Source organism: Pangasianodon hypophthalmus, chromosome 13, assembly GCF_027358585.1.
Source record: "Pangasianodon hypophthalmus isolate fPanHyp1 chromosome 13, fPanHyp1.pri, whole genome shotgun sequence".
Taxonomy (NCBI): Eukaryota; Metazoa; Chordata; class Actinopteri; order Siluriformes; family Pangasiidae; genus Pangasianodon; species Pangasianodon hypophthalmus.
The window spans coordinates 10,442,865-10,470,202 of NC_069722.1; the positions used below are offsets into that span (position 1 = coordinate 10,442,865).

The 27,338-nt window shown below is 38.8% G+C and overlaps 2 protein-coding genes across 4 annotated transcripts in view; one reads left to right on the forward strand and one right to left on the reverse strand.

The window, feature by feature from the left end:
• Window positions 1–8,235, reverse strand: pvalb5 (parvalbumin 5). Of its 2 annotated transcripts, XM_034309978.2 has the most exons (7): window positions 6,788–8,235; window positions 4,741–4,944; window positions 2,449–2,519; window positions 2,097–2,169; window positions 1,368–1,500; window positions 1,011–1,120; window positions 1–192 (listed from the first exon to the last, which is right to left on the reverse strand). In XM_034309978.2, exons 4-7 carry the CDS (start codon window positions 2,155–2,157, stop codon window positions 170–172), a joined length of 327 nt encoding a protein of 108 aa, XP_034165869.1. In that variant the 5' UTR covers window positions 2,158–2,169; window positions 2,449–2,519; window positions 4,741–4,944; window positions 6,788–8,235; the 3' UTR covers window positions 1–169. The 2 variants fall into 2 exon arrangements, with proteins under 2 accessions (XP_034165869.1, XP_026772007.1); XM_026916206.3 differs by lacking the exon at window positions 4,741–4,944.
• lmtk2 (lemur tyrosine kinase 2) overlaps window positions 5,769–27,338 on the forward strand; it is a 23,313-nt gene continuing 1,743 nt past the window's right edge. The window contains exons 1-12 of one of the 2 annotated variants that reach the window (XM_026916198.3): window positions 5,769–6,360; window positions 11,953–12,083; window positions 12,352–12,502; window positions 14,023–14,099; window positions 14,765–14,883; window positions 15,192–15,279; window positions 20,269–20,399; window positions 22,658–22,742; window positions 23,004–23,125; window positions 23,733–23,882; window positions 23,973–26,910; window positions 27,195–27,327. In XM_026916198.3, the coding sequence (XP_026771999.3) occupies window positions 6,264–6,360; window positions 11,953–12,083; window positions 12,352–12,502; window positions 14,023–14,099; window positions 14,765–14,883; window positions 15,192–15,279; window positions 20,269–20,399; window positions 22,658–22,742; window positions 23,004–23,125; window positions 23,733–23,882; window positions 23,973–26,910; window positions 27,195–27,327 (4,222 nt within the window). In that variant the 5' untranslated portion in view covers window positions 5,769–6,263. Of the gene's footprint in view, window positions 6,361–11,949; window positions 12,084–12,351; window positions 12,503–14,022; window positions 14,100–14,764; window positions 14,884–15,191; window positions 15,280–20,268; window positions 20,400–22,657; window positions 22,743–23,003; window positions 23,126–23,732; window positions 23,883–23,972; window positions 26,911–27,194; window positions 27,328–27,338 lie in introns of both variants that reach the window. The other variant, XM_026916197.3, reaches the window with a different exon arrangement.

The following is a 27,338-nucleotide window of genomic DNA, read 5'->3' on the forward strand; positions in this document are numbered from 1 at the left end:
TGAAGTACTAAACTTTATTTTCACATTTCATTAGGTCAGTCATTAAAGACTATATTTTTAATTCAGCTCTCAGTCCAATTGTAACAACTGAAAATTATGATTCTCATAAGTAAGAATAAGAAAGAAAATTGTAGGTGTTCAGCATCAGTACAGTAGCTATATCATTGTTTCAGTTTAGCAGCACACAGAATTCTGGAAAAAAAAAATAAAAAAGATTCATATTAGTCATATTGGGGTCTGCTGTGGGGGTTACATGCGAGAAAAACAAACACGGAATGAGCTAATAAAGGGGATTTACAATATGTTGATGATTTATGATTTTCTGCCTCCAAAGCATCAGCAAAGACAAACAACCTCCTCATTGCCAGAGATAAACCTCTTTATTTAAACATAACTATTGATAATAAAAAAAAAAATCTAATCTAGATTGCAAGCTAGGCTAGTTAGTTAGCTAGTACTGGTAAAAGTGTTGTTATTGTCAGACCCCCCCAAAACCCCCCATAATTTCACCCTGGTAACACTATTATTCAGTACATTGCCAAATTATGGTGCAGAACATGACTATAAAATCAGCTGGAAGAATTTTGCTTCATGGCTTGTTTAATACTATGAAACTAGTATAAAATTAACAAACACGTTTATTTAATCTCAAGCCGTTTCTTACATTATATCAGGGGTATGACTTTTATGATATTTGTGCAAATGCATATATTTAGTCTCTATATAAGTCTCTCTAAACTATTAAAACCTAAACTGAGACACTGAGCTTAGGGATTTCATATCTGCGGCCTTTTGTAATATTATTAACACACACATATGATAAAATGACAAGCAGTCATTAGGAGAACCAAGTACCTCCTGCCCAGCTGTTCACTAGTGTTAGCTATACTGTTTTAATCCTCTGGGTGCAAACAGGAGCATCGCTGGGAGAAGAGGCTCAAATTTCCAAGGGACTATAGACTCAGGCATTTCCTTAAGGCTTTGTCACTTTCTATCTAATGATGTTTTACCTTGCATCCCAATTTTGCCATCTCCATCACAATCTCCAGCAGCCAGGAAAGCTTTGGTCTCAGCATCTGTCAGCTCTCTGGCTCCTGCCATGAAGTTCTGGAGAAACAGTCTGAAGAAGCAAAGAAGTATAATGTTAATGGTGTGTCGTTATAACTAACTACAAAAATATATGATGATTGATTAGAAAAAAAAATAGATAGATAATGGATTTTTAATTACCCCAGTACAAGGACCACATTAATGTGGATTTCAGTATGGCTTAATGAACAGCATTTTACAGTTTCCTCTTGTTTAATTTTGCATGTACCATATCACTTACTATATGAGCAAATATATCAAACAGCGTCATGTCTTACTTGAGCTCCTCTTCCTCAATAAATCCACTCTTGTCTTGGTCGAGGACTTTGAACACCTTCTGACCATCTACGTTTGATTTGCCAAGGAGCCCCACTTGTTCAAAGAAGGACTTGTGAGAGAAGGTGCCTGGATCTGTGGAGAGATAGCAGTGAAAGACAGAAAGAGTTGAGATGACTTTTTGAAATAATGTTGGGCTCATTTAACCCACCAAGCCTCATTTTATCTGTAGATATAAAATTATATATATATATATGTATATATGTATGTATGTATGTATATATGTATGTATGTATATGTATGTATGTATGTATGTATGTATAAAACCATGATAACAAAATGATTAAAAGCTCAAAGCTTATTTGGATTGAAGTTATGCATCCTAATTGTTACTCTTGCCTCTGAATGTTGTGCATCCTTTCTGTTTTTCTGAAGCAGACAGAATTGTCAGAAGAATAATTAAGAGCAGGTGGGATTTGAGATCTGGCTTAAACTGTTCTTGAACACTCAGCACAATCACAGGTAACTGGGTAGTAACCGTTCCCCAGCCCCCTGGCTGCTCGGTTGCTTGGATTTAACCAGCTCCCATCTCCTGTGCAAGGACCCGCGGGAGTCCCTGTGTATGAGGGTTTGTGTGTGCATACATAAATATAGTTAGTATTTATGTATGTAGAGGCTGCTGTATTAGTCTATGTGTGGTTTTTGTATGTTTATATAGGTATTAAGAAGACCTTGGCAAGCCTGGACTGCTGCAGCGATGTCCTCTTCTTTCAATATTCCTGCAAATGCCATGCTTGTTTCCTCCTAAAGGAGGGTGAAATTACAAGTTTATGTATATATACACTGTGTATTATCACATATATATTATACAATGTATAACCAGCAAGTCAAATGACTATAGATACACACTTTTTCCATTTTTAATTTTGCGCATTTATTCTGATGACAATAAATCAAACAAAATAAATTAGCATCAATGTAAAATTTTCAAAATGACCAAAATTAGTCACAGAATAATGAACTAATATTAACATTAGCACATTTTATTCAATACTAAACTGTAAGAAACTATTAAGCACTAACCTTCTGATGCTGAATAAGTGCGTCTCTTGAAAGCAGCCGTCCTCCTTGTTACCCACCGTGAAACTATGAACCTGAGAGTTAAGGAAGCATGAAGATGTGTATTCTCAACCCCAAGGAGACCTTCTTGCAAAAAAACACCTCCCTTCTCATTAGCACATGATTTCTAACAAGTACCGTTGTTATTGGCCAGCTGTTTTATCATTATATCTGATAATACGTGATTATTCTTAGAGATAACTACATATTACACAGTCTAGAAAGAGAATTAAATATACTGTTTGTGCAAACATATAAACTGTGGATGGGTTGTCAGGCTTCATAATGCAAACACATAACCTATAAGTCCTTTAAATTGCATTCATTTAATAAAGAATTAGAAGTATTAGAAGAGTGTATAATGTCATACACATTGACTTCTGCACCGTTATATTTATATTATTTATTATTTTAATAATAAATTATACTACATAATTACATTATACATAATTTATAAATTTTGTTGAATATCCAAGATTACACTCCAGAAGGTCTTGGGAAAGCTGATGCTGCAAAACCTGTATGTAGAAGCCTCTAGAATGGTGGACATAGCATTTATAATTTCCAATGCCTGTTTGAATATGAAAGATTTTACAAATCTCTACAAGTCTGAGTACATAAACCTAAAACGTTCACCCCTGTAATCAAAGGTTGATGTGAATACAGTGAGGAGAAATAAGTATTCAGACACTTTTTTTTAAGTTAATATACTTCCAGTACATATATCCACTTGAACACTCACTCAAATCTACACACATAATGGCTTTTGACTTTGTACTTATACATACAGTATGAACAAAAAAGTATGTATTCTTAAGAATAAACAAAGATATGTTTAAAAACTAAATGGATAGGGAAAAAATATTCAGACACCACAAATCAACAAAATTAGTAAATCTGTTTCTGACAATTACAGCTTCAAAATGTCTACAGTAAGAAGTAATTAACTGTTTGCAGCATTGTGGTTCAATTTGGCCCATTCCTCTTGGCAAATCTTCTTTAAAAGGTTACAAGGGTCTCCCTGATGGACGTGCAACTTCATAAATCTTCAATGGGTTTCAAGTGAGGAGAGTGGCTAGGCCAGGCAAAGCCTTCTTGAGTCATTTGGGCTGTAGGGTTTGGGTTCGTCGTCTTGTTGAAACGTCCATCTTCTCTCCAGATTCAGTTTCTTGGCATTTCTCGTTTGTCGATAAGCAGCCACTGTGCTGATCAAGTTGTCACTGTGGTGCTGTTAGGATCATACACACAACCCTTTCTATAAACATGATAAGCTGAATTATTGCCAGTGAATTCTGTTTTTGTTTCATCTGAGTTTTGCATGGGGGGTAGGAACGGGGATGATTGCAGTGCAGTTCACTGTTTATTGTTCTCTGTGTATCTGTTGTTCCTGCTGCTTTCAGGTCATCCTGCCACTCTTTGTGAGTGACTGCTGGCTTCTTTCTTCCTCATCATTAGTCTGCGTTGTGAAACCGTGTGTGGCAAGCCTGTCTGTGGACGATTAGTTGTGATTCCATGAACTTTCCACCTGCATATTATCAAATCAATTGTACTGACAGGGATGTTTAAGGTCTTTGTTATGGCTCTGTAGTTTTTTCCATTTAAGTGTTGTTTAATAATACTGCCTCTATTGTCTCATTTATTTTTTATGCTTACGAATACACACTGTTTTATTCATACTGTATTTATAAGTACAAATATGAACAAAAGTCAAAAGACATTATGTGTGTAAAGTTAATGTGAATATATGGACAGGAGGTATATTAAATAAATAAAATAAAAGTGTCCGAATATGTATTTACTCTCAATGTAGATGTTAGGCCTCCATGTCACATCACACTTTAGAGTTCTACATATGTTAAGTAAATCAGATCTATGACCAAAAACATGTCAAGTGTGGTAAACATGTCAAAAACAAGTGTGGTAAAAAAAATGGCTATGAAGGCAATTGTGAATTTACAGTAAAATAGATATAATTGTTAGACTCAAGACTAAGGTTTAGGTTAGGTGAGTGCTGGACTGTTTTTTCCCCACAATGCACACCTATATCAGGCTTTTCTTTAATGCAAGCCTAAAGTTGGGCCTCATTTATCAAGCTGGGTATGAAGAGATTTATTCATAAATCATTTGTAACAGTATTTACACAAGAAATTTAGTATTTTTGAAAATCCCATAAATTTGGGAAAAACATCTGTATTCTACTCATGCTCCTCAGTGTGTGTAAAGAAGACTTTGCATAAGACGCATAAGAAGACTTACTAATAGAAACCTCGACTTGATCCACTTCAAATCATATAATTTGCATGGATTACTGCACTTTTATATATGGTGGTTCCCTGGTGGTCTAGCGGCTGAGTCTCCCGCACTCTCACCGCCAGGGCCTGCGTTCGATTCCTGGGCAGGGAGCCAACCGAGCCAATGGGGGTTGCACAACCCAGTGCACTCTCAGTGCTGGTCCCAAGCCTGGATGAAATGGGAGGGTTACGTCAGGAAGGGCATCCGGTGTAAAACCCGTGCCAAATCAAATATGCGGACCAATGATCCGCTGTGGCGACCCCTAACGGGAGCAGCCGAAAGAACAGCAACAACTGCACTTTTATGTATGGAATATATTTTTGAGTTTAAATTGCATATATTTATTACATTTACAGCATTTTGTAGATGCCCTTATGCAGAGGAAAGTGGAAAGTCATTGGAAAGTCTTTAGGATAGAGGGCTGGTGAAGACTGGTGAAGGGATGACTGTTTATAGCTGCTATAACGTAAGTGATAACAGGAACTAACCTTTTGCGGCTGTTCCACAACATTAAATGCAACTATAAATGGAAAAAGTGTGATTTATTGTTCTTTAATAAACAGAAAAAGTGATCTTTGGCAAATTGCTGTGATATAAGAGGAATAAAACCTCAGGATGTGCTGTCATTGTCAAATAATCAAATTCCGTGTGTTTAATCAAGTCTGGGGACTCAGAAGGCCATGGGAGAACATTTTTTTCTCCTGATTTTGCCTTGTTGCCTACCTTGCCATTGTTTGGATTGTTGTCTAAATGCACATTTCATGTAGAATCATGTACATGAAATATTAATACATCTTCCTGTTTACATCCAGAATCCACTAGATCCCAGGTTCTCAAATCGGCTAATTAAGAGCCTTTCCCCAGTTGAAATGAGTGTGATGCAGCAGGGAAATCACCAGAATATGCAGGACAGGTGGTACTGCACCTCAAGCACCAGGGTTAGGTGCACTGGGTACACAAACTTTTGCACTCGCACTGCTGCTGTGATCTTCGAGGCAAACCTGTTTGAAGATGTGCGTTTTTCAGTCTCGTCCTCTGATTGGCTGGAGCGCACGGTTACATGTGACGTACCCGGGCGAACATGGCGCTCGAAAGCGGAGGTGATGCTGGACCGTGTCAACTAACCCTACCGTCTTAATTTTCGTCTGTTAACCGTTTAAATTCTATGAAAACCCAGTATAGATAATATGATTCCTCAAGTGACATAATGAACCAGTGTGGTGTTTTAAACAATGAAGGACGGCAGCAAGTGAGAAACCGCTGTCTACCGGTAACTAGCGTCCGCTAGGTTAGCACTGCTTAGCCGCACTGTTGATGGTCACGCTGCTAACGCTTTAGCCAGCTATGCTAGATGTTTTGGTTCTCCTATCACCAGGACCGTAGCAGTAGGTAGTTTTACACACAAATGACTCTTTTGTATTATTTACTTTGACAATAGTGTGTCCTAGTAGTTTAGAGGTGACTAGTGAGCTAGTCGAGCTGGGACCATGGCCAGGCTCCGTGTGTGGATGTTGCTACTCGGAGCGGCGCTTCTGGAGCTCGCGCAGCTGTGTGAAGGCGCGCCTCTTCCGCGTGCACAATCAGGTGAGAGCCTCCGCTTTTGCTTAACAAATATCACCAAATAACCACCTGACACCACAACTAGCTCTTACTAGATGCACCATAAGCTAGCCTGACAGCAATCTGAGACGGGTAGCTTTAGCTGATCTAGCTAGCAGCACTCACGGATTGTCAGTGTAGCTAATTTGCTAGTCACTGACCCTTGTTTGTTTACAGGGATGTTAGCTGATGTTAGCTGATGTTATACCTAATCATCACCATTTCTGTTCCTAATCTGAATCTAAACCATGAGTGTGAAGCACATTCACCTTGTCTAACTAATGTGCCGATTTTAAAAGCAAGATCTAATCAGTGTACTAGTAATTCACTTGCTCTGACTCCTCAGCATATGGCTTTCTGTGTGTATTTGATTCCTTCAGCACTGTCAAATATTATATTACATTACACTCACATGCCATGCAGACTTCTTCATTATCATTTAGTGATTTGATTTCCAGCAGATGTATGTCTGCTTGATTTGTCTGTATTCCCTGTTTTGCTGACTGATGTAGAAATTGAGGACCTGAAGTCCACACTTGACATCCTGTGATTCATCAAAATTACATATTAAGGTTTCCAAAGTGTTTGGCTAAGCTATAACCTCATACTTGTGACCCACAGGCACAGATACAGTAATGACTAACGTAATACATTCCAACCTTATCAACTGTGAATGATTTACTACATGGGGTTGAGGGGTGATCTTTAGCTATGCGACTAATAAACTAACACTTGTAGCTATTTTGGCTTTGAATACCCTTTTATTTCCTTTCAGAACACAGCTTTATTGAATTCTCAAATCTGATTGGTCAGAACGTGTTGATTAATTTTCTATAACAGCAGCTCTGACTGTAGTGTCGGCTATAAATCATATCCCAGGTTTATAATAACGCACTTGTTCTACTATGTTATCATTTCTGAAGTTCACAGCGAGTTGTTTGATACAGCGGATGCTCCGAATAATCTAATCTGAGGCAAATAATAAACAGATTAAAACCTGCTGTTATTTAACAAAGAAAAATGTGTAATTGTTTATATGGTGAATATGGTTTATATGGTTTTCTGTAAGGTGACATTTATTTAACATGTATGGAAGGAGTCTCGGGTGTCAGCACTTTGTAACGGTCAGTAAGATTTCCGTCACTGGAAAGTCTTCAGCACAGAGGATTTTCCGGTTTCTTGGTAACATAAACAGGGTGTGTTTTTTGTCTTATTAACTTAAAGAGAAAGGAGAAATACACAGGCTGGTGAGGGAATGACTATAACTGTTAGGCTATAAAGCAAATGATAACAGGAACTAACTTGTCTCTTGGATGTTTCCCAGCATTAAATGTAACTATAAATGGATACAAATTATGACATGTCTTATAGTCTTATAAGAGGAATAAAACATTTTGGGATGTGCTGTTATTGGAAAATAATCAACTTCACTCAAGGCTACATCACACCACTTCATCATTGATTAGTTTTTGATTTGATTCTGATTTAAAAATCCTAGTCAGCCACTAAGGACAGGCCATTTCCTTTTCAGGAAAACAGGTTATCTGCATAATGACATGGATGATGATGGTAATTGAACGAGCGCAACAGTCAACACTGCTTATTGCATTATGGTGCTGTGACGCACTCGCTGAGTAATAGTTGTGTCCCAGATGGAGTCATTGCTGTTTAGCAGGTCGAGTCTGAAGCAGCACAGGACTATCAGAATATTCATGGGTCAGTGATGTTAACCTTGGACTTCACGGGGCGCTGCTGGAGCCTGCGGTCTCTCTTAAATACAACCTAGACAGCTAGTCGTTAGATATGATTTCACACTGTGGCCTTGAGTAGAAATGCTTACGCAGCTACAGTAAAGGCTCACATTAGCAGCATTTTAGTTAGATAGTGATTCCTCAATTGTGTATATAACAGTAAAACATATTTTAGATAGAGTGTTTTTTTGCTTCTCCAAAAACACAAGTTTGTCTCAATGTGACATTTGACATCACTGATGGTGACTCTCAATGCCTACCCACGAGTGAAGCACAGACAAGACAGAGTGCTGTGGGTGTTGCTAATATAACGTGATTATTTGTTAATAAAATGCACCTACATTACAGTTTATAAGAGGACGTTTTGTGAGAAATTTCACATGTAGCGAGAGGGTTTAGGACGTACCTGGCAGGGACCTAGAAAGCTATAATAATAGTCCTAAGAGTTGGCCTTTACTAAGGAGTATTGAGAGGTTCAGTACTGAGCCTTTTCAAAAAACAAATATTTAAACACAGATTTGTTCCAAACATTATTTATACTTGATATAAAATCTATGCAGTATTTATAATGTTCATTATAGCAGTAAAGTAGTTCTTGTAGGTCCTTTAAAGCCTGATATACACTCAAATGTATAGAAAATAATAAAGGAAAATAATATAAAAAGAAAAACATCCTACTCCTTATTGACTTTTGCAAAACAAAAGTTTTAATTTGGTATATAGCTTAAAGCTGTTTAAACTCAGTGTGCTTCACAGTGGTGTGATGAACCTTGATGCTGTAACTGTAGCATCCACTACTCGTTCTGTATCTCACCATCAGCTGAGGCAGAATCTGTTAATGGTCGAATGAATTTTACTAGACAGTAAAGGTGGGTGATATGACAAAAATATCATATCATGATTTTTGAAGGACATTTCTGTGATACATAATATGTAGATTATATGGCCAAAAGTATGTGGACACCTGACTATCACATCCATTTGTGAGTCTTCTCCAAACTGTTGCCACAAAGTTAGAAGCACACAATAGTATAGAATGTCTTTGTAGACTGTAGCATTAAGATTTCCCTTCCCTGGAACTAAAGGGCCAAAAATTGTATCATCAGGACAGTACCCCTGTGTACAAAGCGAGGTCCATGAAGACATGGTTTGCCAAGGTTAGAATGGAAGAACTCGAGTGTCCTGCACAGAGCTCTGACCTCAACCTCACTGAACACCTTTGGGATGAACTGGAATACCGACTGCACCCCAGACCTCCTCACCCAACATCAGTACCTGTCCTCACTAATGCTCTTGGGGCTGAATGAGCAAATCCCTACAGCCATGTTCCAAAATCTAGCGGAAAGCCTTCCCAGAGGAGTGGGGGCTATTATAACAGCAAAGCGGGCCTTAATCTGGAATGGGATGTTCAACAAGCACAGATGGGTGTGATGGTCAGGTGTCCACAAACTTTTGGCCGTATAGTGTACATAGTGTATAGGTTTGTTCACAAATGGCCAGCAAAACTGTATTGTCTCATTAAAAAAATATTTATATTATGTCTATAAAAAGAAATGTATCTTATTTGATGTTTAATTATAAAAAATTATCTTGAAAAGGAGAAAAAAAATCTGTAAAAAAATGTAGAACAACATATCAGCTGCTTCCAGTCATAATTCCTCACAATATTACATAATTTATCACAATATTAATATTATATTGTCATATTACCAAACCCTACTAGATGGATTAATTAGTGTGCATGGGTGACAGATGATCTGAACCAGGAACGTGCAGGTACGGAGAAACACTGACAAAACCAGGCAAAGCTGTTGTCTGACGCTTCTGCTAGAACAGCACAGTTACCTCACAGTTAAACATGCTAAACATTAAAACATGGTTCCCGCCAGGCTCTAATAATATCCTTTAAGTGAGATGTGGGGACAGAACGTTACATCTCACAGCTAAAACATTGGCCAGTGACTTGCTGACTTTTTGTCATGGACACAAACACACGATCATATACTCGTTCATTTCCCTTAGTCTGTGTTAATGCACTTAACTAGCTCAATAGCTCATCATATGTTGTTATGTTAGCTACCACACTGCAGTTTTTAGCTTAATCTAACCTAACTGTAGTCTTCACCAGTCATGGCCACTACACTGATTCTGGTTCATAAAAGGAACTCATGGAGAGCTGTTGCTGCGTGTTGCTGATTAGACGGGACTTTTTTATGGTGCCAGTTTGGAAATATTTATTTGCTTCTTTCCTTTTTTACCTCCCATGACTCTGTGACACATTGCACTTTGATATGCATTATGACTTGCACAAGACTGTAACTGATTTACAATCCAGTAAAAGAGCTGATGCTGTGTCAGCCAACCTGGTCTTTCTGATGACTAGAGACTCTCAGGAAATCCTGTTAAATCCTCTGTGTGCTTTTTCACTAAGAAATATAGTGTAGTGTTTTTCCTTCTTAATGTTTCGGCTACAGAAACAATTTTATTATCAGACACTACGATAATTAGTTAATCAGTCACTAGCATGTGACTTTTTATGATCTGTGAAGAAAATTTTATTGGGTTGTTGTGTGATCAGTTGACATGGGAGATGGTATTGGTTTGCAGATCCGCAAATTTTCTGTGGACTGTATACAGTCGTAAATAACTGTATGTAAAATTCTAAATTTAAAAAAAATCTAAAATTAAAAAAGTCTATAAAATTCTGATAATCAGTTGATAATGGAGAAGAATTGATTATTGATCTTATCCTGGTCCCATCCTGTTGCATTCTGCATCGCGTGTGATCGAATTTTCTCTCCATGAGTAGCCTGTTCGCTTGAATTTAGGGCCACACAGTCACTGAATGATTCATTTCTGCTCATGAAAATTTTAGAGCAGCTCTGACTTTCCTCTGGATTTGGTTTCACTTAATGCTTGTAGTCACTGGAAGGTTACTCTTTATCTGTTGTGATTTTTAGCAAACTCTGCAGTGTAGGTTTTGCTCATTTTTGTTCTTCCACTCCTCAGGTATGCTTGTGCCTCAGCCACACACTTTGCATTATAAAAAGTCAAGAATATTGACGTTATATTATATTAGTAGGCTTAATTCTATGGCTTAATTCTGAGTGTACTTTATAGAGGCCCATAAAAATAGAGAACAAGATTAGATTTTATTTCTGAATCTTCACCAGAAACGGAACCTGATATGAAAATCATACCATTAGCCTAATTTCCTGTGCATTCTTTCCATTTGTGTGTGTGTGTGTTTTTTAGTTAGTTCCCATATTTGAAATTGTTACTACATTGTAAATAATTGATCGGTTTGTTCAGGTTGGCATGAATCAGCCATGAAGATAAAAAAAAATTATGAAGGTACTAATGGCGTATGAAGTACCTAATCGAAGCAGAAGATTTCCTGACCCATTAGCAGGACACATTTGACTGGCAGATGTGTGTAACCACCTTCCTGTTCTTTGCATTTCCCGGATTTTGATTATAGTTTACATAGGTTGTGGTTTTGGACTTTGTCCTGTGGTTAGGTTACTATTCCTATAACTGGTTTTATAACATCTGATATGTCAATAAAAATGTCTGTCAGCTATGTCTATTACAACATGTTCACATGTAACCTGCGAGTGTGACTAGTGTCTAAACATAAAGAGTCTTTATAGCATGTTTGTGCAGCAGTTATACAGAACTTAAATGAAGTTCTTCAAACTGTCTCGAGGATTTTGGGCAGAAAGTTCTTTTGAAAAGGCAACTAAAATTGGCAGATATTTCATTGAAAAAAAAATAAACCTTCACTGGTGTCTTCAAGCTGTTCTGTTTTGTGTTGTTTCAGCAGGGGATTCTGCAGATGAACCACATTTCCCTCTGAATCTTTTGCTGGTTGTGTCTGTGTCTGTCCTGGTGGCCACAGTGGTGGTGCTGCTCAACTGCGTGACCTGCTGCAAAGAACGAGAGATCAACTTTAAGGTGAGCAGCACTCCATGTTCACTGTGTCAGAAACCACAGTGGTTTCTGTTGCTAGTAAATAAATTAAGCCCTGTGTGATTTCTCAACAACAGTCATTTGAAATTTCCTTTGCAATAAGGAACGCTATTTTGTATACAGCCGTAGTCATAGCCACAGCCTTCCAGTGATACTACAGTTGGCATTTCCATTTAAATTTTATTTTTATGAGTACAAATAATAGAAAACAGTATGCAGCAACATAGTTTCTGCTGAATAATATTTCGTTTAGGAGTTCGAAGACAACTTTGAGGATGAGATCGACTTCACCCCTCCTGCAGAAGACACCCCATCTGTGCAGTCTCCAGCTGAGGTGTACACACTGGCTGTGCCGCAGGTGCCCATGCCTGGACCTCCACACCTCCAACTGCCCCGGATAGCAGGTTAGGACCCTGAGGCTAACCTGTCTCTCTACGAAGAGTGTGATTTCATATCGGTCTCATCACTAATGTACTTTTAGGGGGAAATAATACATACTGCTCACTGCTAATATGAAAGTGTATGAGCTTATTTGGAGAGGATATAGGAATTATGACTGACAGCAGGTAAAATTGCATATAAAAACCTGAACTGCTGTGGTATTCATGCTCATACTGGATTTTTATGACTGTCATTCATAATACCTACATCCTCTTGATCTGACTAAGATCATATTTTTCACATCAGCAGTGAGTGTTGTATTATGTTCCCTAAAGTGATGAGACTGATATAAAATCTGTCTTCTTGATTAGGCCAGTACTGTTCAGTATTGTATGTTTTTCAGTAAATGGCGGAACTGGCTGAGGTCATATGTGCATCATCAGTAAGGTAGTAATTGTTTTAGGCCTTGTATATTACAAATGCTGTAAAGGCACTTCATCAATTTTGTTTCTCAGTTATTAAATTAATCAAGCATAGATACAATATGCAGGGATGGACAAATCATAAACTCATTAGCTAGCCCAACGGGCAAGTACAATCTCCAGCATGTTGCCCAGTCACATGTATGGACTAGCCTAAAAGGTGGTAGCTAACATAATGTAATAACGTATGGAGATCTAGTTAGCTAGGCAAGTGCATTAATACAAAAATGAGGGAAACAAACAAGTATATGATTATGTAGCGCATTTGCGCCCTCAACAAAACTCGTTGGGCAAAGTTTCGTCTATGAGCTATGATATCACACGCAAACTATATTATTTAAGTTTAACTAGGGTCTTCGTCTTCTCTCGACATACTGCAAGATAAGCAGGGTTATTCAAGATCACTGCTTGCTGTTTTAGCAGCAGAGTTGTATGTCAACTTTGCTCAGTTTCATCAATGTTTCCACATACCTGTGTGTTTCTGATTCAGAAAAGATCGTCTGTCATCTAAGTATGTTAATTAATCTGCCTAGTAAAAAGATTCCACCTTCAACCAGATTGTGCATCAGCTGATTTGTTTAGTGCAGCAGGGGTGGGATTCAGAATGAGTAGCAAAGGCTATAGTTACAGCATTGAGGTTCATCACACCTCTGTGGACTACATTACGTTTAAACATACGTACAAATGAAAACTTTTGTTTTGTGAAAGTCAGTAAGGAGTAGGGTTTTTAAAATTTTTTTTTATTTATTAAATAACTTTTTCTGGTTGTTGAACCTAGTAGTTTGCCAAGTAAAACAAATAAAACACTCATAACATGGACCAATCTGTTTGTCCTGGCTGCCTGGGCTACAGATTTATCCACTCCTAGTATGTATTAACAGTTATCATATCCTGTAAACATTTGAAAATAATGTTTTTAGTAGATATTGGTCTATTCTACTAATGTCGTGGATCTTAAATGTCAAAGGTTACACATATAAATGTTACACACTTAAATCTGCCATTTGTTCTGGTTAGTCTGGCTGAATAGTCACCTCTTTCTGTTTGTGTTTGCTTTTCAGAAGTCTCGACAGGCCCACATGTGGCACGCCACACTCTTAGTTACATTCAGGAGATTGGGAGCGGCTGGTTTGGCAAGGTGCAAGTTCTACTATTTACAGTCCACACTGTGGGTGGTGTGTGTCTGAAGTGTGCTTACCTCTAGACAGCACAACCTTTTCAGACCTCTCCCAGGGAAGAGCAGTTTCAGTGATGAATTCTCAAGAAGAATGCACTGACACACCCTTTCTTTGTGCAACTGCGAATAGCTGCCTTCCCTTAGTTCAATAAGTGGTAGTTTGTTGCAGCTTGATTACATAAGTCATATATGAGAGCATGTGGCTTTTCATTTAGTCCCTAAATGGTGATGAATGGTAATAACTCGGAATATTACTTCTTACACCAGTAAAATTTAGTTTTCCCCTTTCTGAAAGCCAACCTCAGATCGGGACTGCCAGCATCAGTGCCAGTGAATGCAACCAACCACTCGTGTTTCACTGATAACATTGCACTGATATTCTATTTTACTTGTTACGCTGTCAGTGTGCCCTGGCCCTTAGGGACTGGAGTGTGATGTGTGGGAGAGTGTGACATTGTCTTTATATCATCATGCTCTCTTTTGTCCGAGTGCACTGAGAACCATGAGAACACAAGCATCAAATTTATAATCATAATTTCTGACTGTGAATTACTATTACAGGTTTATCAGAGTGACCTTTACAGCAAAAAAAGATTTGCTGAGCTAACATGGTTTGTCATTGTCAGGTTTTGCTCAGTGAGATCTACTCAGACCCCAGTATAGCCAGAGTGGTGGTCAAAGAGCTGAAGGCCAACGCCAGCTCCAAAGAGCAGAATGATTTCCTTCAGCAAGGAGATCCGTACAGGTTAGAGCCTTGGACTTTTTCCCTTCATAGTTTTTCAATACTGGTGAATGCACAAGTCTAGAAGTATAAATTGCTTTACATTTTTTAAAAATGAAACTGAAGGAGGCTAAAAATAGGGTTAGGAGAGAGGGCTTTTGATTCTCCTAGGACTGCTGATTAATTGTCCGTATGTGTTAGTAGCACCATCTGTCTTCCTGTAATGACACTGCATTGCTTTAGTCATGATGTGGATCAGTTTAAACCATTATGAGTAAGACCTTAAGGCAAGCCATTTTATTTAGTGCTGTTTCAAATGTGTGCGTTTATAGGGTTCTTCGGCACCCAAATATACTGCATTGCCTTGGGCAGTGTGTGGAGGCGATTCCTTTCCTGCTTGTCTTTGAGTACTGTGAACTGGTAAGTTTAACATATGAACATTAGTTTAACATTATTTTTGCATTCATATGTCATAACGTAATGAAGAGATGCATATTCTTTATGTAGCCTTTAAATTGATTATGTAACACCTTGATTATAAAACGTATCATTATAAAAAAGATTTTTATGCACAGGTTGTATAATTGTATGTGTATTATTTACTGTCTGAACTTCGCACTCAGTTTCTGAGTGAAGGACGATGTTTAAGGATGATCCATGTGAATGGGTGTTTCCTTTCTGTGTGATTTATTTTCTGTTTTTCTTGACCTATTTATGGACATGCTTCTTGAGCTCGACAGGGATCCGAGATGCATAGCTTTGTGAGGCAGCTCTCTGATTCCCTCATAGCCCAATAAAGCAACAGGCTTCATTTACCTCCACTGTCGCTCTTCCGTCTTGCTGTGTTGGTGCATTTTATTGCCTCGCTTACAAGTTGCTGTGAAACACAGCCTGCAGCGTGTGCATATGTCACATCGCGGACAGGATTACAGTACTTCCTTGTAAAGTAATGGCCTCCTGGGATAACTCCAACCAATGGATTTTGGTTCTAGATATGACCAGTCAGGTTTCTTTCTAGGTTCATTAAATAAACTCACTGCGTTTTGTTGGATATCTCATACCCAGTGTCTAATTATGTAATGTTAGATAATTAGTTAAACGCTGCTATAAATCTGTTGGGAATCATTTAAACCTTAAGTGCTAATGACTTTGTCTACCTGACAGAGAAGTTACTAAAATACATAAATATTTTTTGCTTGCTCTGCTGATTTGAATGCAGTGGCTTTTTATGGAGTGAAAACAGATCTGAACCAGAACCTGAAAATGTGGCACTGTGGTTCACAAATATCATAGCAAGATTTTCAAAGACATTTCTATGATACATAATATGCATCATTATATATATATATATATATATATATATATATATATATATATATATATATATAAAAATGTATATAATGATAATTTAATATCTACAAAATTAAGTAACTTGACACTTTATTGATAAAAAATAAACATGCACAATATCAATAAATAACATAACACTTTATTAATTAATAATATTAATACCATTTCATGGGTACGAAAATTGAGTTGCAACCATAATCATTTATGTCATGTACAGGACTGGACCAGGTGGTCGGTTCCCTTCATGAAACTGCATTCCAAAGAGGGGGTCATATTAACCTCACTCAACAGCTTGCAAATCCGCTATTGATTAGTTAGATGCTAGCTAAGTACACTACAGTAACCTTAAAGTAACCTCTCATAGATGGAAAAATGATCCACTTAAACATTTTAACAAACAAGACGAGACTAAAGCTAGATTTCTCTTTTTCTTGTGCATGAAGGGATTGAAAAGGTGATATTGACGCACTCATCTTTGGATTCAATATTAATGATCCTTGGATGTTTGACAGACCTTTATTTCAAGACTTTTATTTTACATAAGTTTAGAATGCATGTTGGCTAGAGATGGCAATGATCCAATACCCAAGATCAGTAACATTTACCAGCCATTACCAGGGGGAAAAAAAACATATAGGAGAAAAATAACCAATTGAATCTGATCCTGTAACAAATTCCCAAAGACTGGAAAATATTTTCTTTGGAACTGGAAATGCTTACTTATGAAGAGACATGATTGCGTTTTTTGTTGGGATTGACTTTATTATATTTATACTTTATTATATTTATTACAGTATTGTATGTAAGTGGAAGTTTAACTGAATAAAAAAGCTGTGGTTTTGTGTAAGTCAATAGCATTGTACTTTTTTTTTTTTTTTTTAAAGTTTAATGCTTCCAAAAAATATCAAGTAAAGTATTATTTTAAAGCTTAGTAGGTTTTAAAGAAAAAAAAATAATAAAGGATGGGTATTGACATAGGCAGGTACTCAAGCTTTCAGTATCTTCATTGTTATTGGAAAAGAAAAGTGTTCTTTTTATTATTATTAGTGTTATTATTGGCCCATTCATCATTTAAAAACATTTGCAAGTTGTACAAAAAAATCAAACAAAATCCAATGGCAGATCATGAATATCAACAGTGCACAGAACTGACCTGTGATTGGCTGTGGCAACTGCTTTTTTTTTTTACTTTTTGCAGTGATTATACAAATACATGGGCAGTTGTCGTGGAAATTGTGTACGTATACAATAATAGTTGTTGACTTGACGACCATACCACATGCTTTAACCATGACTCTAAAGAGGCCCTGCTTATCTCTAGTCCATTTTATGTCTTTGCCAAATGAAAGCACTGTCTTTGCCACGGTATTCCCTTGGACTGGATGCAGTGTGCCTCAGGGGCTAAATGAAGCCAAAGAGGACCTCGTTAGGACTGTGTGAGCTGCAAAGCCCGGTTAGCAGGGTACTCTGGGAGCACCTGCCCAGCGGTGAGACGCTGCAGCTTTGGGCCGAAGTCCTCACGGGCCAGAGCAGGTGGATGGCATCCAGCCATGCTCTCTGTCCCTCAGGGCCAGGATGAGCTCACTGAGGCCCAGAGTTGCATAATGTAGCCTGCATTCTCAGTGGAGCTGCTCATCCCTGAGCTGCCCGTGTGGCTCTGATTCCGATCTGCTCTGCTGTCAGGCAACCAGAGGGACCACAGAGCCCAGTGTAGGTGCATGTACTGTTAAAGGAGCTCTTCCTATAAACTAGGAGGCATGAGGATTTTGTTTAAGCAGAGGAGTTTGAGATATTTCAGATGTTTTGCTCAACTTGACTTTTGTAGCAGTTTCATTTTCATACGGTTTGTTCTATATTTTTTCAGAACAAAGTCTTTTTTGTAGGAAATGATGAACATGGAAATAATATTGTTTATAATAGTAACTGAAAATGTTGCTCACTTTAATATCCTGTATATTACATAACATAATTTCAGACAGTGTTTCTGTGGATTTATTCTTAACCTGGGCCTTAAAGTTTTACCCTGTTCCATTTAAACATTTGGTAATAAATCACTTTCATGCTTCACACCTCCTCACAAACCTCAAGCAATTTCTTAAAGCCTCAGTCAGGTTTTTCCCCCTAATATATGTAATATTTTATTTCCCATGGCATATTTGTTCTGAAGGTGCTCTGTAGATTGTTTGCTGTTTGTCTCATTGGTAACCATTGGTAACCCTGACTCACTGCATTTTAGACAGAAATATAGCTGTGAGGTGCAACCGGAGCAGCCTTGCAGAATGCCAGTTGCTGCCCAACTGAGTGACAGTCTCTCCTGTAAAGGCTGTCTTCAAGGGCTGCTGTGTGTTTGTATGTGTGCACGTCAGTATGTATGTCAGTGTATGCCTGTGTGTATGTACTGAGAAATTTCTGAATTCAGAAGATTAAATTTCTTTAATCTACACCAAATATTTCAAATATTTTGTATAATATTGCATTATATTAAATGTAGGGAATAAAGTTGTTTTATGTCATTGTTAAAATTAAAGCTTAATGGCTGATAAGTTACAACTTACAGGATTATGAAATTGCCCACAGTAATTTAGCATTTAGTATTTATGGTATTTTTATTAGCCCTTTGGTTTTTGGCTACAGATTATGTGCAGTGTGGAGTAGAATTTCCACCCCAGTGTAGCATTCCCATTAACACAATAGTTTAGCTCAGAAGTTGGTTTGATGTGGCAGTAAATAGACCTTTGGTATAATTAATGTGCTGGAGTCTAAACCACAGCCGAACACTGTTTACGCAATTGCTCTGTCTGTTGTTGACAAGGATGTTGTTGACAAGGACGTGTGAGGAGTTGTTGACAGTAAAACAAGATTTCATTCAGTGAAGCATTTATACATATATTATGCACATCTGTAGTTGCACAAACTACTGGCCAGAGTTAACCGTTTCCCTCACAGTCAACCATCAGTGGCTTTGGTGTACTATTTAAAAAGTGTACTCAGCTCATACGGTATGGCAACATACTGCATGATGAGGCTAAGGGAACTATTATATTTCTATAAGAATAAGGACCATTGGCATACTGTCAAGCAGTCCTGGAAAGCAGCTGAGCCTGACTGCATGTAAACAAAGCTAGCCATCACCTCTGCGTTCACAGGCTTGACACTTGCTGAAAGATTCTCATACATTGTGCATGGGTGTAGCAGTGGGAGCAGTGTTGCTGCCTCTGCATTCTGTGGGTGACACTTTGGCCTTTAAGACCAGACTTCCTCAGCAGGTGTTTTAGATTTGTGTGTTAAAATTACTGTTCTGTTGTATCACTGGGATTATGTAAGTTTTTTCTGCTCTCAGTGTAAACATGTTGCATGGATATACATTGCACACAAAACGGTCCATTTACCATTTTTATTTTACACAATCAGAGGATCACCTATATCCAATTTTAAATTGAACATATTCCAAAACTTATTTTCACTATGTATATCTGACATGTATTATATGTTTAAAAGAATTGCTATGTTTAATTGCATATTGGGTTATGTTTGCAAAATGTTTACATTTCTGAAATTGAGATAATTCTCAGAGGTTTTATGATTTAGTATTAATTAGTTGAGGTAATCAGATGTTTTAACTCTGGTTTATTTCCCTACTGGCACCAGAAGATGTCTGAGCTAGGGCTGCTCTCGTCTCCTAAACTGGTCTTTTGCCTGTGGGTCCAGAAACTTGACCCAGAGGAGCAGCCCCAGCACATGCAAGCCAGTCTGACCACTGCTCTTTTTATTTTTAAATTGCTGTGACACAGCATATAGCATACTCCATTAAACTGCCTTTCCCTTATTTGGTCCAGTCCCTGTGCAGCAGTAAAAGTAGCTGTACAGAGAGAGATTGCTGCCCCTCAGTGGCCAACTCGAAGTAAAGCACATACTGCCTTTCACAGTGAATACTTTATGCAGTGGCAACATATGTACAATGTGGACTTGCTAATTCTATGTGGGTAAATGTTTCTTGTACCAGTGCAGCGGTGGAATCAGTTTGTGTGTATACTGTCTGATTTGTGGTTTGCCATGCAGGGGGATCTGAGAAGCTATGTTACTCAGCATGAATGGCTGTACAGGAACGGAGAGCTGCTGCAGCTGCAGAAGATGGCCTGTGAGATCGCTGCTGGACTTACTCACCTGCACAAGCACAACTTCCTGCACAGGTTATTTCTCCTTTCCCGGCCCATGCACACATTCAAAAATTTAATATTACTTTTATGTTAAAAGTTGTAGAAAACAAAATATAAGCACTCTGAATACAACTTGAGGTGCCATAAAGCTGCACAAACAAGTGACAATCCTGTTACCTAGTTTCCATGGCATCCCACCTGATTTTTTTTTTTCCTTGATTTTTTTCAAAAAAAAAAAAAAAAAAGGTAATTGCCATTAAAGGCATTGTTTCGTTTTAAATTTTACCCGGCATGGTGTCTGGTGGAAGTGAGGCCGGGGCTGTCTAGGGTGTTGTGCCGCGCTCAGCTCGGGCCGCTGTCTTTTGCATGCTCAGAATACATGCAAAGGAGTCCAATTACACAGCTCCTAGGGATTGCTGGGTGTCGTCTGTCGTTCGGCACAGAGACATGATGATTCTGCGATTCAAGTGTAAACAGATCCCCTTCATATTTTGGGGGTGTATGTGAGGGGCCACGGTTGTAACTGTTACAACTTATCACAGAGATTACTTAAGTCTCTGAGATTACACACTGTGTAGTAGTGGAAAATGTGTCTCTTTGCTTTTGGGTTACAAAGTTGATTTACAACTGCTGCTTTAAGTACAGCTTCAGTGTTCTGAAATGGATGCCGAGTAACAGGGACCCCAGGCATTATAAAAGATCACACTCTTTCCTCACAACAGTGGGGTGATTAAAAAAAAAAAAAGCAACAGGCAGCGCCAATTTAATCAAGGAAGAGCCGTTCTGAGGAGTTCAGGAGCATTAGAACAGCCTTGCATGTCCAAATTTATTGGAAATGCATTAACACTAAGGAATTGTTTAATATGTTTAAGAAAAAAGCTTTCAGTTTTAAAAAGGATAAATATCGTGTATTGCTTTATAGCTGTCTATCTACTTTCTGTCAGGTTGTATGCAAACCGAGCAGTAGTCGTCATGCACCTCTGCTTAAATTTGCCATGTACGGCCAAAAGCAATGCTCTGTTCCTTTCAGTAACTGTTTGAACGTCTGAACCACATTTGCCAAGGGCAGGATACAGTGTCTAAAATATCAGTACATTTATCTTGCACCCGTTTCAGTGGCCCTGACAGCAGCCCCACACAGTTCAAGCAAAGACCACTAGTGTCAGCGATGTTCTTGCATCAGGGGTAAAAGAGCCTCTTTGCACTCCTGGAACTTGCATTTAGAGAAGGTGGCAGAGGCAGGCTGTAATCAGAGCCCCACTGATGATAAGACCTCACACTGAATGAGCCACCATATGTCTCTCTACCTTTCTGTACGTAGTTGTTCCTCCCTGGGAACAATATCCTGGTGCTGTGTGAGTGAGTTGGAAAAGCTCCAGCATCAGTGATTTTGTCACTAGGGGGAGAGCAGAAACAACAAGGGTCTCTGTTGTATATTCTTAGTACATGGTATTCCTAATATATGGTGTTTTTGGGGTTAGAGGGGTCATAGGTCACTCTTCTAAAAATCTAAAAATGAGTGCTTCAGGTCACAAATGTCGATACTAAATTTGCTAACACAATCAACATTACCTACGTAAGACATACATTATCTCCATGAGATGTGCACACTGGCCGCTTTATGACATTGTATACACTTTGTTGCCCTGTTATACTCCATTGTTATATTCTGATCTTATTCTAATATTATTTTGAAGCATGATGTTTAATACCTGGGATGTTATCTGACTAGTGTAATCTCACAGCTTTTGATTGCTGCAGTTGACACTTTTCATGGATGGACAAATTCTAAATTCATCCCAATGGGCAAGTAAAATCTCCAGTGTCCTGCCCAGTCCCATTTTTGGTTGCCTGGAAACCTAATTGTCTAGGATGAATGTTTCAGCTACAAGATGTTGTAAAACGACGTTGGCACGAAAAAGATATTATTTGAGTCTGGCTAATTGTCTCTTAATTGTCTTTGCTAGCATGCGAGTGATATGATGGCTTTGTGTTGGACTTTATTTTGCTCAGTTTTGTCAGTGTTTCCACAAACCTGCGTGTACCTGATTCTGGAAAAAAAAATCATTTTTCACTGGTGCACGTTAAATAATCTGCTCAGTAAAACTTGTTGTACCAACAGCAGATTGCACCTCGGTATAGTATAGTGCAGCATTTTATGTCCCCAGAGTGCTTTGAATGGCTATTATACTGTTTATGGTGTGCCATTTCATATTTCACTAAATTGTGAGGGTGCAAGAATTTCTAATTTGTGTGACAATTTGTGTTTTTCTCTCTCCTTTCATTTACAGTGATTTGGCCCTGAGGAACTGTTATCTTACAACAGACATGACTGTCAAAATAGGAGACTATGGCATTGGCCCCTCAAGGTTTAAAGTGAGTTTCTGCTTTCTTCACAAGATGTATGTAAATGCAGGACAATATAAAGTTAGGCACTGATTATATTTAGCCCCATTTGATTCTTTGTCACATATTAATATTAAAATGTGAAATAAAAGTTCAACAATATTTCTTGAATTTTCAAAATGATATTGAAATGTACATTTAGGTTTAGATCTATGTAACACCTATGCTTTTTGATTTGCATATAATTGGTAATTTGGTGCTTGTGTAATGTTATTTTCCTCTTATTGTTAGGAGGATTACATCACCACAGAGGAGGACCAGTGTGTCGCTTTGCGATGGCTTGCACCGGAGCTCGCTGGTGAATTGCATGGAGGTGTGATAACATCAGAACAAACTAAGCCTGGCAATGTTTGGTAGGTATCCTTAGTGTACATTCAGTGTGGGCAACAATATCTTAATTTATGTCACCACACTGTTGAATTCGCGATTCTGATCAGTCAGAATCTAATTCTAATTTTCTATAGCAACAGCTCTGACATGAACATAGTTGTTCTAATTCACTAACATTTCTATAGTAACAACTTACATAGGGACTTGTATGGCCTTTGCTGCATGTAAAAGGATTTTATAAGGTTTGTAATTGTTGATATGGTGATGTTTTCTGTAAGAAATTTATGTAGTTTTATGTAGTTTATTTAGCATTTTTGGAAGGAGTCCCCTGTGTCACTTTTTAACAGTCAGACATAAAACAGTTAGAAAGTCTTCAGGATGGTGAGGGCATGACTGCTGTAATAACCTTAGTGAAAACAAGAACTAACCTATTTTGCAGTTGTTCCACAACATTTACACAAATGTTACTGTAAGTGGATAAAAAGCACAATGAATACATCTATGAATCTATATATCCACATTTCTACTAAGATTTATTATTAGTTATTTATTATTGTGAGTGATACATATCAGCATTATAGTTCAGAGTAGTGCAAAATTTCAGTAGTGAAAAGAGATTTCTGTTTTCAGGGCTTTGGGTGTGACCTTATGGGAGCTGTTTGAGAGGGGAACACATCCCTATACACATCTGTCAGATAAAGAGGTTCTTCACCATGTCATCCGCGATCAACAAATCAAACTCCTCAAGCCTCACCTCGATCTACCTTACTCAGAAAGATGGTAAGTCCATCACAGTTGTGTGTAAACAAAAATATATGTGCTTTTCTACAGTTGTTTTAATTTGAGGGTAATTTAGCATTTTCTTTGCAGGTATGAGGTACTGCAGTTTTGCTGGCTGCCTGCAGACAAAAGGGCCACAGCTGAGGAAATTCACCGGCTGCTCACCTACCTCCGGATGCAGGGGCAAAAAGAAATTGAAGATGACTTTGAGCAGCGTTGGAGCTCTCTGAAGCCTAATCCTTCCGCTCGGCAGACTACTGTCAGCCATTCATCCTTCCCTATCTTAGAGCAGTTTGATGATGGCCGAGAACCAGATGAGGTGCTCACTGTGACTGAGACGAGCCATGGTCTTAGTTTTGAGTATGTGTGGGAAGCTGCAAGACACGACCACTATGACAGCCACAATCGCTCTTCCGTGGAAACCACTCTCAATTACCACAGCATGTTCTTTCCTGTGCCACGGCAAGACATCCAGGCTCACTTCCCCGAGACTGGAGGTGAAGCAGAGGCTGAAAGAGTCCCAGGGACCCTGCCAGTGTTTGATGCACGAGAGGGCAACTCTGGGAACGAGTACTACATTCAGTTAGAGGAGCAAGATGAAAGTGACCTTGGAGTCATGGACAGTCAGAGCGCTGAGGGAGCCACTGCATCAAACAAGGAGCCGTATGTCATCTTACAGGACGTTAAGTTAGACGAGTCAAGCACAGATGCAGATTTCTTTCATCAGAGCATAGACTCTAAAGACTCATTTCTTCAGGACAGCCATATATGGTCCTCGAGTGAACATGAGAGTCCTTACCAAGCAGACATTTTCAGTGAGAAAGATTCAAAATTAGAGGAACCTCATTCGTTTAGAAGTGGTTTCATGGAGCTCCCGGAGATTCGATCTTTTCATGGCAACACCAAAGTCACAGTGGAGAATGAAGGTCTGAGCACTTCTTTTTTAGGTATCGAACAAGAAGCTGTTCATTCAGGAGACTTTGATGGAGGGAATGCGGATGTAATAAAGCTTCTAAACACAGAGAAACTGGTTGACAACTTTGTGTTCCTAAAAGAAAACAGCCTAATTAAAGAGAGCTCTGGTTTTCCAGAGTCTAGAGACATGCAGGAAACCGATGTATCGCTAAACCTCTTTGATGATGTAGATGCTACAAATAATTTGAATGGTACTGATGACCCCTCAGAATCTGTAGTAACTTCTGCACAGCTTAGGGAGGAATTCTTGGACTTGGTAAATCCAATTTTAAGAGATTTCCTATCACCTTTAAAAGAAAGTGAAACACTGGTGCCTTCAGATATATTCTCAACAGAAGAAACCTGTAGCAACCAGCTGCCAGATAAAACTGGCTCTTCAAATGAGGAAAATGCTAAATTAGGTGGTTGGATTTATTCTACTCCTGAGTCTACCTCTGAGAGCGCCGAGATCGCTGTTCCAAATCCAACCAATAGTCATCAGTTTAATGATGAAAATGCTGCCACAGACAATTTGTGCACAGATGCCAATACCTCTGGCCTTGAAGAATGCCTCACTGTCTCTGAGGAGAACAGGCAGGACATAGGAATTGTAGGAGAGTGTTCTGAGCAGAAGAGCCAGCTCTCTTCACCTGTAGATAAATCTACTGAAGGAGTAGATAGTGGTATAACTGAAGGCTTAACAAGTAGTGACTCCTTCAGTGACATGCTTTCAGATGGGGATGTCATCAGCAAAATCGAAGACGCTCCATTGCAAGAAGCTCAGGAAGAACGCTTTGTGGACAACCATATTTCTCAGGATATGTCCTCACCATTGATCTTGGACTCTTGTTTGGACCAGATCAGCCAGGACAGTCTTCTGGAGGACAGCATTTCATTCACTTTACCAGCTGTTGAGAATTCAGCTGAAACACCTGATTCATTAGATTCTCTGGACATGCATAGAGAGGTGGGGCATGGGAAAACACTGGATCCTTTCATTCATAAGCTCCAGCCACCTTACAGACCTGCTGACAGTGGATATGAAACCGAGAACATTGAATCACCTGAGTGGAATTCTCAACCAAGCACGGACGATGCCTCAGAGGAAAATGTAAAAACTGCTAAAGAAGATCCTGCTGCTGCAACGCTGACTCCTCCAGAAATAATAGTCTCTGAAGTGGACAGTGTACCTGATGTTCAGGAAAATGGAGATGATCTGCACCAAGAAATTGGTGATGCACCTGTTGGTGGAAGCTATAGAGACTCTGCTTACTTCTCTGACAATGAAGAGCTGGATAAGAAGAGCGATGACGTCAGCGGTGGAACTCCTGCTGATGCATCTCTTTGGGTTGAGAACTCTTCCACTGATCATATGAGTGGGTCGACAGAAGGGATCTCATCTTTCCCGGAATATGTAGCTTCTGATGATCAGCAAGAACACACTGGTCCTACAGTTGATGCTGATGTGAATTTGTCCAGAAAGACTGTCCAACCAGAGTTAGTCTTGAGTCCAGAAGAAGACTGGGATAAAGCAAAGCCAGCATCTGATTTAACTCAGAAAGAAGAGAGGTTGGAATCCTTTTCTGATCTCTTAACAGATCCACCTCTCTCCAGTTTTACCCCTGAAGCTCATGAAGATACATCCTCTACCTCAGTAATGCCTTCAGCCGAAAATGTAGTCCATGCAAAACTAGTGAGGACTTATGCTGGGGAAGGCCCAAAGAAAAAGGAGCCTGATATGGAAGGAAGATACCTTGGCAAGCTGGAGGGAGCTGCAGTGACCGGAGGTTCAGAAGACGGCATGGAGGCTGATGAGGAGGACGAGAACAGTGATGACTCAGACGATGACATGCGCGCTTACAGACTGCACAGTTCCGGCTCTGAAAGCGAGGATGATGCTGTGCATCCGGTGCCTGTTATAGTGTCTGACAACAGTGACGCCTGCAACCTCAAAAGCTTGTTAAAACCTAAATCGCTCCAGAAGGACAAATCCACAACAGCATCGAACAGTAACACAGAAAACAGAAGAGTAGTGTCCTTCTTTGATGATGTCACAGTTTACCTCTTTGACCAGGTATAACATTTCTTGCATGCAGTTTGTTAATAGTAGACAATTTCACACCAGGGTTATTATATATAATAGAGTATAAATATATAAAAATACAGTAATAATGTGCAAAAAATTAAAACTAATAGAAAGTAACACCACCGCACAAAAAAACTAGCTAGACAGAATTTTAAATGAAAATACAAAAATCAAAACTGTAATAACCCTGTTTTGCACATGGTGCATGCAGACTACAAGTTAATTTATAGAGTGAAATATTTGTGCTATAAATCGCTTTCCTCTACAAACAGGAAACTCCTACAAAGGAGCTTGGAGAGCACATATCAGGCTCCAACAGCCAGATGTCTGAGTTCAGCAGCCCGGTGGCCTCCTCCAGTTACCTAAACAGATTCACTAACTCAGAAAGCTCCACAGATGAAGAAGGTAATGCAGTG